General features: G+C 37.3%; 1 protein-coding gene across 5 annotated transcripts in view; it reads left to right on the top strand.

Annotated features, from left to right (window-relative positions):
- Window positions 1–12,471, top strand: part of LOC107751004 (SRSF protein kinase 1-like) — a 44,752-nt gene that overhangs the window by 29,873 nt on the left and 2,408 nt on the right. For 4 of the 5 annotated variants that reach the window (XM_016566574.1, XM_016566575.1, XM_016566573.1 and 1 more), the window contains 11 exons: window positions 457–565; window positions 668–755; window positions 1,037–1,124; window positions 1,356–1,462; window positions 1,533–1,698; window positions 3,861–3,886; window positions 4,003–4,219; window positions 6,319–6,726; window positions 8,670–8,770; window positions 8,967–9,074; window positions 11,312–11,381. In XM_016566574.1, coding sequence (XP_016422060.1) covers window positions 457–565; window positions 668–755; window positions 1,037–1,124; window positions 1,356–1,462; window positions 1,533–1,698; window positions 3,861–3,886; window positions 4,003–4,219; window positions 6,319–6,726; window positions 8,670–8,770; window positions 8,967–9,074; window positions 11,312–11,381 — 1,488 coding nt within the window. The remainder of the gene's footprint in view (window positions 1–456; window positions 566–667; window positions 756–1,036; window positions 1,125–1,355; window positions 1,463–1,532; window positions 1,699–3,860; window positions 3,887–4,002; window positions 4,220–6,318; window positions 6,727–8,669; window positions 8,771–8,966; window positions 9,075–11,311; window positions 11,382–12,471) is intronic. The other variant, XM_016566576.1, reaches the window with a different exon arrangement.

Below are 12,471 nucleotides of genomic sequence, written 5' to 3'. Positions count from 1 at the left end.
CCCCCGGAGCTGTGTGAGACACTTTTTTTTATGGATGGGCTCTTTTTATTTCACTTCTTTTGGACTGATGCATGCAACACCCACTGAGTGGCATTAAACAGCTTGAAAGATCAAAGATAATTTTTAATATAACTCCAACTGGATTCGTCTGAAAGAAGAAAGTCATATACACCTAGGATGACTTGAGGGTGAGTAATTTATGGGCTAATTTTCATTTTTGGGTGAACTAACCCTTTAAGCCCTTTTGTTAAGAAACAGTAGTTAAAGATTATGCCAAACTATTCAATACGGTTTTATTTTCGAGAATCATTGAAGAGGTGTATTTAAGTCTATGTATGAATTTTGTTTTTAATAAATTGTATTTTTGAATAAATTAATACATCTGGACAGTGTTAATTTTGGACCCTGGTTTTAAAATAATTCCAGATGTTTTGTTGCCAAAAACTCTTCTTCTAGGTGGTTATCACCATGTGAAAATAGGCGCCCTGTTCAACGGACGGTACCACGTAATCCGCAAGCTGGGATGGGGTCATTTTTCCACTGTTTGGCTTGCTTGGGACATACAGTACGTTCCCTTACCTGTCTGTTTTTTTTTTTTTTTCTTCCTGCATTACTATTTATAAATCAAGCATGTGTACTGAGAGGTAATTTATTGTTTTGGTTGCAGAGGGAAGCGTTTTGTGGCCATGAAAGTGGTTAAGAGCGCAGAGCACTACACTGAAACGGCACTCGATGAGATCAAGCTCCTGAGAGCGGTGAGTTACCCTGACACCCGCGCTGCCATAGAAACCATTACGATGAATTATTTGTGAGATCATTTAGTGTCAGGTGAATTTGACAGCATGCCACAATGGTGGGAAAGTAATGAAAGCCAGGTGTATCCACATGCCCCGAGGGAAAGTGGTTTCATCAAATGAAAACACGGTTTATTTTGTAATAAACCAAAGAAAATGGTTTCGAAATGTAGAGCGTCTCGTCTGTAAAACTGTCCGAGGCCTGAGTTATTTTTTTCCCCATCCCCATCTGGTGGATTCAGGTCAGGAACACAGACCAGAATGATCCCAGCAGGGAGAAAGTTGTGCAGTTATTGGACGACTTCAAGATCTCGGGCGTGAACGGAACCCGTATCCTTTCAGTGCGGCTGTTTATTGTACAGGTGGCCTTTCATTTACTGAGGGATCCACAGGTGTTTTTCTAGTGCACTCCATAGCTTTCAGCTGCCGCTCGATCTCTCGATCCACAGCTGTGGATTCAGCCCAGCTCGCTCTTTTATTTGTGGAGAACAGCTCAAAATGAGCTGGAGCTCTTGGCTGGACTTTTGTTCTCCATCATTTCCCTTTAACATGTGCTGTCAGATGTGTGTATGGTGTTTGAAGTTCTCGGCCACCATCTGCTGAAGTGCATTATCAAGTCCAACTACCAGGGCCTGCCGCTGCCGTGTGTCAAGAGCATTATTCGACAGGTACTTATTTTCCACTCATTATCATTTGATGTGGTTTACAGCAGGTCAAACAACAATTTTCTCTGCGTAGGTTTTGCAAGGCCTGGACTACCTGCACACCAAGTGTAAGATCATTCACACTGATATAAAGCCAGAGAACATCCTGATGGACGTGAATGAGGCATATGTCAAGAGACTGGCCGCGGAGGCCACGGAGTGGCAGAAATCTGGAGCTCCTCCCCCTTCTGGATCCGCAGGTGACGGCAAGCCCTCCTCTCAGAACATTGAGATTAGTTAGGGATTGTTAACAGATGGGACAAGCATATAATACGTCAAAATGAAAGTCTTGAAGCGTAAATGATGGCTAAAGAAGCCTGCAGCTGTTTATGATGTTGTTGTTATTAAAGGAACAGTTCACTCAAAAATGAAAATTAGCTGGAAATGTACTCATCCTCAGGCCATCCAAGATTTAGATGAGTTTGTTTCTTCATCAGAACAGATTTGGAGAAATGTAGCAGTACATCACTTGCTCACCAATGGATCCTCTGCAGTGAATGGGTGCCGTCAGAATGAGAGTCCAAACAGCTGATAAAAACATCACAATAATCCAAATGCATAAAAAAAATACTTAAATGACAATACACATTGAATTGGCAGTTAAATATTGTTGTAATGTCGAATCGGGAAGTCTGTGTTATTTCTCAACCCTAGTAGACAGCTTTATTGTCTACAATAGAACTGGCCAGTTATTAAAAATGTTTTCTAGCAGTGTTCATTGGGTTATGATATCTTTTGCATTAAATATTTATTAGGGCTGTCAAACAATAATTTTTTTTTTAATGTAATTACACAATGTGGCGTTTAATTATATTAATTGCAAATTAATCACACATCAGATTTGGCTGAGAAACTACCCCCAAAATATAATTTACGGTCATTATTGTGTCAAATGAGAAAAGCATCAAATAGACATTACAAAAAGTAACTTTAGAAAGAAACATTTGATTTGATTTGCCAATGTATTACACAAAAAATATTTAGGCTACCATGACCATGATTTTTTTTTTATATATATATCTGAATTGGTATTTATTAGGGCTGTCAAAAAAAATTAGAATGTCGAATATTCGTCTAATTTAAAATAAAAATCCACATTCGAATGGAAAAACGTTGCATTCGAATTTTAGGTGTGCATCAGTCAGGCTTATCATTGGGACATCTATCACCGTTGCACTCGCGTCTCGCACAAGAGAGACGTTTAGAAATGTTTAGAAAGCCATGTAAAATTAATGTAAGTTTAACTTTTTAAAAACATGTCTCAAGACTTTATGGCGGTTTTCCCCACTCTACTGCATCTCAAGTTTTTAAATGAAGAAAGTACTCTTTGTGATTGGTTTTCGGTCCTTTGTATTAAACATGATTCTGTTTTGTTTCTAATTGTTTAAGCAACTTTAATTGTATAAGGTTTATAAACATTATTTTAAACTTTTTTCAAAGATGGTTGTGTTATTTTATTATGCTTTGAAGAAACGTGCATAATATTTTGTTCGATGCGCTCTCTTGTGGCCTCAGGAGAGAAGCCAAAAGCTTTTAAATTCGAATATAATTCGAATATTGATAATATTTAAGTACAAAATTCTAATTTAGTTTTCAGCCATTTTGACAGCCCTAGTATTTATATATATATATTTACAGACCGTTTATTGCAGATCATTGGTGGCATGAATGTATTTATACTGCAATTACAATTGCATAAATACTGCCATGAGATTAATGGGTATTAAATGGGTATTAATTCTGTCATCATTTACTCACTCTCATGGTGTTTCAAATATGTAGGACTTTTTCTTCTGTGGAACATAATAAGAAAAAAGAATCGTATGTATGACAAGTTAAATTAGCAGCTCTAATATTTATATTATAATATGTTATATAATATAAAATATTATAATATGAAAAATATATCTAAATTATTAAACGTAAATGTAATTATAGAATATTTATTGTAAATACTTCTTAAATAATTAATACAAATGTAATTTGCTAGAAATCACAAATAACTAGGAATTCATTGATCAAAATCCCTGTATTTAGCATTTAGACTGGGTCAGGGTGTTTTTGAATGTTCTGCTGTGTACAGTATTATTTGCTGGTTTATATAGCTGTAACTTCACATCCATTCACCTCTTCTGACACGTCAGCATAGAACATCTCCATTGAGACATTATGCAGAGTGACGTAAAGTCTGCGGGATGTTTCTAAATGGAGAGCAGTGACTCATGTGGTCCTCTGAACAACTGAAAGATGACACATTCTCTGTGCACTGCTTTTGAACTCTGTGCAGCAAGTGAAAAATGATGTTGATAGTGCACAACAAGATGCTGATGTTGTCTTCTCTTTTCATCTTCCTCCATTGCAGTGAGTACAGCTCCGGCCCCAAAACAAGTAAGTGTTCGTCAGAAATGAGTTCTGGAGCATCTTCCATGATGTTCATCTGTAGCACATTCAAAAAAAGGTAATAGAAAAAGTTCATCGAAAAGCTAAAAGATTCTCCTCTTCAGATGGGCAAAATGTCCAAGAACAAGAAGAAAAAGATGAAGAAGAAACAGAAGCGTCAGGCTGAGCTCTTGGAGAAGAGGATTCTGGAGATCGAGGGGCTGGAGAAAGGCCCTGAGGGAGGAGAAGAGGAAGAGGAGGATGAAACGGAGACGCCCGACAGCCCCCCGTCAGTCCCTGCCAGTCACACACTGCACGACATCACAGCCGAGGCCACACCGGGTGAGCGAGCATCAGCTAAACGCGGGATTATTAGTACTGTTAGAGCAAGACATCAGTAAGCTATAGAGCCGATTAGATTTCAGTTCACAAGCTTCTTCATTGGATTCTGACTTTTATTCACTTTGATTCTGAATCATTTGGGTGTATTTCAGTTACAGTGTGCAAATAAAAGAGATTCTGTTAAGTTAATGCTGCAAATGATTAGGGGTTGCACTGACTAGTCGACTTCATCGAAATTGAACAGGAGAATGCACGTTTTAAACCGCTTATTGTACAGTTAGGTAAGTTAATCGCCGTTCTAATCTAATGCACACACATTACAGACCGTAGCTCCTACATCACGCGCAGATCGCGCGTGCACAGAATCATTCAGCGCGGAAATGTATTGTCAACACTGTTCTGTGATTTCTCAATAAAATAGCTCAGAAACTGAAAAGTTCTAGCGTATATTTCTTAACTAAATCCCTAAGTTAATCGCCGTTCTAATCTAATGCGCTGCTGCACTGTAACGCACACACATAGGCTACAGACAGTAGCGCGTACATGATGCGCACAGAATCATTCAGCGCGGAAATGTATTGTCAACACTGTTCTGTGATTTCTCAATAAAATAGCTTAGAAACTGAAAAGTTCAAGCATATATTTCTTAATAACTAAATCCCACAGCTTCACTACTAGAATTAGGTAGAATTAATTCACACACGCAATCGCTCTCACTAATGCATTCATATGAATGTAATCTTTGCTGTGCTACTTTATCTGTATTCTGATTTAGAACGAGCAGAAATCTGTGAAAAACATAACGACTCAAAGACAAAAGAACTGATAAAAATGAGCTGTTATAGGAGCAATAGCCATGTGGGCAGCGCTGTGTCATATGCCATAGCTGTGCACAAGGTGTTTGTCACAGCTCCAGACTTATTTGTTCATTAATGACGTCATCAGCGACTAGTCGACTTTCATCACATAAAAGTCGACTTTAAAAAATCAGAAGTGGTTCGACCTATACAAAAGATATAGGGAACCTTCTATCTTAGTACATTACAAAGACATTCATTTTTCATTAAACATGAACAACAGGCAGTGCTATTTTAGTATTATTTGTAAATTGTTAAATAAGCATTTATTAATATTTTGCATATGCTTTTATGTCTTAGATTTTTACGTTTTAATCATTTCTGTTTCTTCTTAGTTATTTAAGTTTTAGTGATGTTAGTGCTATTTAGTAATATTGGTACTGTTTAGTACTTAGTCTAGTATTCAGTATTTTTTATTTTCGTTAGTTTCCAACATTTCTCATTTTCTAGATTTCTGGTTTAAGTTTGTTTTTCATCTAATATTTATATAAACTTTCTTTTTAAACTTTATTTCAAGAACAAAAATTATATATGTACATATTATCTGCAAATATATAAATTTTTCCATCCATCTGCTTTGTAATATATTAAATATTCCATCACTGCAATGCAGTGTAAATTAAATTTTAACACAGGACTAGATGTTGATTTAGTAACCACTATGATGGATTCAGTCAGTTCATTCAGGGAAGGATTTCTTTCTTAAAAATGAATAAATAAATACAGAACATATTAAATGGAGTAGCTCAAAACAGTCAGTCGTTTGTTTATTGGTTACATTTTCGACTCTAAACAGAACTGGTTAATAAGAGTGATTTGTTGGTAGATATTTGATAAATCTAGTGCTCCATAGCAACGCACCCAGAACACCTTAGCAACAATTAATGCTCTGCATCAATCAACAACATCTTAGTACAGTACCATTAATCATAGGCAAACACCAATTACATTTTCTTATACATTCATTCTAAATCTAAAGCCATTGTTAATGCTATTAGTAATTCTATCATTATTAAATAACACCCTTGGCGTTTTTGTGAGATATCTGTAAAGTAGCAGAATCTCTGCTGCTCTTCTTTGAGTCTAGCCACATCCCAGTCGTTTTAAAAAAGTCATGCTTCCAGCTGCTGTCTTCATCAATTATGACTGGTGCTGCAGCGCTTGAGAGTCAGAGTACTGCATCGTGAAACATCAGTGTTTTTACTCTGAGACTGTGTTGAAATCAACTTTTTTCCACCCCAGGTGGCGTCTCAGATGGTTGGTCTCAGCACAGAGGCGCCATCAACGGTTACAGCCAGGGCCCCGAGGAAGAGCAGACCCTGGACCTCCAGCAGCAGATCAAGGACGAGACCCCCGTGAACCCCTACGACAGCGGCACCGAGGGCTCCGAGCCTACTAACCCTTACCCAGCATGCAACGGCACCATAGAGAAAGAGCCCAGTCCTCCGTCCCCTGTCGCCACAGACGGTAATGGACCTTTGATTTGTGGCATGGTTGAGTCACAGTGCCCTAGGGTGCAGGATCAAGAGAGCCCCACGGCGGAGCTGAATGGCTCCGGTTCTGTTGAGGGCCCCAAAGCGGAGATGGGCCTCACCATGGAGGTGGACCCCAGCGCGCAGGCGGCCACAGAGCAGGAGAGCCTGAAGGACGGTCAGTGCGGAGCCCTCGCTGGAGGAACGCCCCTCTGTTTGCTCCTTACTAACTCCCCTCCCTCCTTTCTCTCGCTCTCCGTCTGTGTGTTTTCCTACAGAGTCTCTAACACTGAACTGAAATCACTAACAGCCTGATTTTGTGGTGTTGAATAATGTAGCGGTATTTAACCAGGAAAGGGACAGTTCACATAAAACTTGAATTCGATGAAACTATAAAATTATAAAGTTGCAGAGTTCCTATAGTCGTATCAGGAAATTACAGGCAAGGAAATGAATGCGTCTTATAAATAAAAAAATGATGAATAAAAACATTTTCAATTATGTGCATGAAAAAATGCTTTTGGAAAAGAGGCAAATTAGTATACAGCATTTACAGATAGTAACTGTAATAGGAATTAAATAATATAATATACATTGTATTAATTTTTTTAATATTTTTTGAATAATTATAATCTAAGATAATAAACATTTTATTATTTAAATGTATTTAAATAAACAAAAGAGGTTATTATCAAAATAAATAATAGTTCTTCATTAGTTGCAGCACTACAATACTAAATTCTTAAAAGGGCATATGGAAAAGTCAAGGACATTTTAATGAAATGATGTGTCTAAAAAATTCTAAAATATTTTAACAGCTGAATAAATTGCTCATTGTGAATGCAGTATCTTCTTTTCTTTTTTTTTTAAATCATTAATTTATTCATTACACATAAAAAAAGGAAGGATAAAATTCATGTAAATGCAGTGGTAGATGGAATGGGGTGGGAACCCTGAATAAAATGAACATGCTAGCTCTAGATTTTTTCAGGGAACTGTTCCTTTTTGTATCTGTTATGGTGACATCCATTCACATCAAACTGAAGTTATATTTGTCATAGTTACCCTTAACTAACTAATGCTTGTAATTAATTGTTTCATTGAAAAATTATTTCTTACTGCTGTTGTCTTAGTCTTACAGTCAACATGAAATCGTCCTCTCACATTCTTAACATACTTGTGCATTATTCATCAGTGCAAGTTATTCCAAAAAATCTGTTTATCTTTATTATTATCTTTCATCAAAATGCTATATTTAATGTCTTCCACCTTTGAAAATAGGTTCTGATGTCAATAGTCTGTCTTACGTTGCCATTTCCCATTTAACTTGGAAAGTGGTCATTTCCAACTTACTTCCTCCTTGGAAAAGTTTGTCAGAATGCCACTTGAAGTCCAACTTCCCATTTATAGACTTGTGTGGAAATCCACAACAGAGAGATCTATGACTTCACAATGACTTCACATGAGGGCCTTTCGCACCGCGGGAACCTTTTCATAGTACCAGAACTAATTGTGGAACTACCCACTTTTTGGCGTTTTCGCACCGCGCTGTCGACCGGCTTACGTCACTTCTTAGTACACACTGTCGGTGCGAATGCAACCCTTTAAATGGTACTGGGAAATAGTTCGCGCAAAATCGTCCCAGTACTTCAGTACTGTACATTTAGTTCTGGAACTAAAGCGGTGCGAAAGGCCCTATGCACATGGCGGCACACAGTTAATGACAATAATGATCAATAAAGAGTTTTAAACAGATAAAAAGTTCAGAAGTGCATCGCATTGTGCAAGTATTGGCTGTCGATTACGGTTTCATGTTGACTTGAAATCCCACTGGTTTGTTTTCCTTGTTACAGGATTGCCTATTTCATGTTTCACTCAGTTACATCAATAAGACAAGCGGTTAATGACAGATGTTCACCTGCTACCAGCGTTCTAGTGTCTTCATTATGATGCTCTGATTTTCCATGGCTGGTATTGATTAATAGAGAGCTGCTGTATTAAGACTCAACATCCTACAGGGCTTTAGAATTCAGCAAATACACAGTGTCTCACAGGAGCCAATCCAGAATCCAGTGTTGTTGACTCTAAAACTGTCTTTCTCATTCATCTCTTGTACTGCAGCTAAAATTGCAGAAGGAAACCTGCTAGTCAACCCTCTGGATCCGCTAAACGCTGATAAGATCCGAGTGAAAATCGCTGACCTGGGCAACGCCTGCTGGGTGGTGAGTCTGGGGTTTTCCTTGCATTTACACCAAAAACAGCTCAGTCAGAATGTTAAAGGGATAATCCTGTCCTCATTTACAGCCATCCGTTGATTAACTGAACTGATTGATTGAGGTTCTGATATCCTCATGGGTATTAATGCCTCACCTCTCTCAGCGGTTGATTCTTCTTTATGTAACTCTTGTTTGTCATCAGCACAAGCATTTCACAGACGACATTCAGACGCGGCAGTATCGCTCTCTGGAGGTGTTGATTGGATCAGGATACAGCACCCCAGCTGACATCTGGAGCACAGCTTGCATGGTGCGTTTAAAGACCGCTGAGATCTGATACGAATTTGTTTTGTATTTGCACAAACTTTTATTTAGAGCCTATATGTATTTTTTAATATATGCAGGGTTTCCACGGGTCCTTAAAGTCTTCAATTTAGTTGTATCAAATTTAAGCCCATAAAAAGTCTTAAATGGTAGAAGAAAGTCTTAATTATGGTTTCAGGAGGTCTTAAATTTGGGGACGGTAAGACAAGAATTGCGATATAGCTTAATGTGATGAATAAACTTCAAAAGGCTGCGATTTCATTGAATAAATATGAGCGCTGCATGTTTTATAAAGTCAGCTGATGCGCTGCTTCGTGTACAGCCGCTACCGAGGAAACCACTGCATTTCTGCCGCCCCTAAAGCGCCACCTACTGGCAGAGAATGAATTTGCATTTTCAATCAACCCGTCTGCTGTTTTTGTTCAGACCGATGTGAAAATCAACCCATGTTTTTATGCTGCAAGCACGCAGAGTTGTAAATGTGAACTGGTGGATCGACAAGATAATGCATTATAAAAATCTAAACAAGACAGTAAAATATATTTAGATGTTATTTAATTAATATAATAATTGATTGATAATGGTTTAAATTAAAATAATAGATACTTTTGACTCATCCATGTTCTTAAAAATGGTTTAAAGGCTGAAATGTGAAGTTTATAATTTTATAACCTGTATCTGAACAGTAAATCATGCTTTTTTACAGTCATTTTACAGTTTAATATGTTAACATTAATATTAACATTTCCCTACCTCGCTCATATGGTATTCATTTTATTTTTTGTCAAGAGCTTAAAATCCTGCAGATACCCTGAATAGGGAATAAAACTCCACTTGTGAAGTGTGCAGTTCCAAAACATCAAAGTTTCAAATCAGCAGCTCTGTTGCAAAAATCCAGTGAGCTGAGTTTTGTGTTAGCATGCTGCTAAAGTAATGACTCGATACTCAAATATGATTCCAGTAGCTTTATGTTAGCATGTTGCTTAGGTAATGATTCAATACCCTAATTTGATTCAAGTAGTTTTATTTTTGCATGTTGCTAAAGTAATGACTCAACACTAAAATTTCATTCCAGTAGCTTTATGTTAGCATGATTCGATTCGATACTGTAGTTCGAATGATTCAAAACTCAAATTTGATTCCAGTAGAGTTTTCCGTTAGCAAGTTGCTAAAGTAATGATTCGATATGCAAATTTGATTCCAGTAGAGTTTTGTTAGCATGCTGCTAATGTAATGATTCAACACTCGAGTTTCATTCCAGTAGCTTTGCATTAGCATGCTGCTAAAGTAATGATTCGATATGCAAATTTGATTCCAGTAGAGTTTTATGTTAGCATGCTGCTAAAGTAATGATTCAACACTCGAGTTTCATTCCAGTAGCTTTGCATTAGCATGCTGCTAAAGTAATGATTCGATATGCAAATTTGATTCCAGTAGAGTTTTATGTTAGCATGCTGCTAAAGTAATGACTCAACACTCGAGTTTCATTCCAGTAGCTTTGCATTAGCATGCTGCTAAAGTAATGATTCAATATGCAAATTTGATTCCAGTGGAGTTTTGTTAACATGTTGACAAGGTAATGAATGCAAATTTGATTCCAATAGTCTTGCATTAGCATGTTGCTAAAGTAATGTCTCTACTCAAATTTGATCTCAATAGTTTTGTGTTAGCATTTTGTTGAAGTAATGTCTTGACATTAAAATTTTCATTTCAGTATTTTTATATTAGCATGTTGTTAAGGATATGACTGCTTTTTTGCATTATTTTGGACACCCATAGTGTCTTGTAATGCTGTCTAGGGCGGCAGCTCAACAGTTTTTGGAACAGAGCTAATGTCTAGTCAGGCTGGAGTCAGAGGTCTTGGAGGAAGGTGACTCTATGACTGACTTCTGCTCTCCGAGCGTTTCATCGAGCGCTGCTGACGCCGGTCCCGTGGCGTTTGTCCTGCTCCGCAGTGCACAGACTCTGCACCTTTTTTAAGCAGTAGGGCCAGACCCACCAAGAGAGGTTAAACTCGGTCTGAATCAGCATTTCAAACCCACTGCGTAACAATAGAGTCTCGTGAGCTGCACTCACTGTGTGCTGGCTTCAGTCCGAGCAGGGCTGAGAAGGTTGGTTTGGCCTTTCAGACATTAGCCTACCTCCTAGAGAATTTGATACTAGGATTGCTATCTCCACAAACACACACACACGCATGCGTTCTCAAAGTGTGTCTCTCCCTAGGCATTTGAGCTGGCAACAGGCGATTACCTGTTTGAGCCTCACTCCGGAGAGGATTATTCCAGAGATGAAGGTAATTTTTCTTCCACAGGTTTGGGATTCAGCCCACACGACTTCTGCAGACCCGCAGCCAATCAAAAGCTCCAGCACATAAACAAACAGTCGCATCTGAGAACAAATCACACCGTGCCTATTAATTAGCACTTGAACGAGAGCCATTTCTAGTGTCATAATGACGCCCGATGCATCCATTTCTCAAACGCAGTGTAATATTTGCGCTGTCATTATGGAGGTGGCCCTGAGGAGTGAATGGCCAGAGAGGTTTCGGCCTCTGAGCTGTTTTAGAAAAGCCATGTTATAGTCTCCTGAAATCTTGAAACATGGCAGTTTTTGCGTTGCTGATTGTCACAGTATTCCTGCAGTGCTGAAATATACAATATAGTAACTAGGGATGCAGAATATATCAATACTACATTAGCTTTTTTAAATTTAACGTTTTTTTTTTTGTGCATGTTCAGTTTCATTTTTACAGTCAGATTACATTTGCCATCACTAATTTTATCGCATCTATTCGCGTCTTTGCATTGACTTTGTATGTAATCTATTCGCGCAAACAATTAAATTTGCTTATGGTGTGCACACACCATTAGGGTTTATCTTTAAAAACACTAATAATTTTATCTTTAACAAATATTGAAACGAATATCAATTTTTCATATTGTACATTAAAATGTTGTGATACTTTTGTTTTTGAAAGGATTGATTTTATTTTTTAATTATACAAAATAATACAGAATTTTAATTAGCAATTTACCGGTTTTTTAGCTATAACCTAATTAGTTCTAAAATAAATTAATATCGGCATATCATATTGGCCACAATTTTTAATAGCACAGCCCTAATAGTAACAGGTAAATAATCAATTTTTATCTTATAAAATTAATACTTTTTTATACTTTCAAAAATATGTTTTTATAAAATGTTCTATGCTGTATATTTTATTACATAGTTATTGTTTAAGCAGTAATGCACTAGTTTTTGTGAAAGGTCCTGTAGTAATCAGTAAATTGAAAAATGATATTGTTTGGTGCATATTTCAAAATATGAGCATATTTAAAAAGTCATATTTAAAAAAAAAAAAAAAAAGCCAACTCTAATTCAAG

Source organism: Sinocyclocheilus rhinocerous, unplaced genomic scaffold (genome assembly GCF_001515625.1).
Source record: "Sinocyclocheilus rhinocerous isolate Xijiao unplaced genomic scaffold, SAMN03320098_v1.1 scaffold2647, whole genome shotgun sequence".
Lineage (NCBI taxonomy): Eukaryota > Metazoa > Chordata > Actinopteri > Cypriniformes > Cyprinidae > Sinocyclocheilus > Sinocyclocheilus rhinocerous.
The sequence above is the reverse complement of the archived record's forward strand: the minus strand, read 5'-3'. Positions and strand labels throughout refer to the sequence as shown.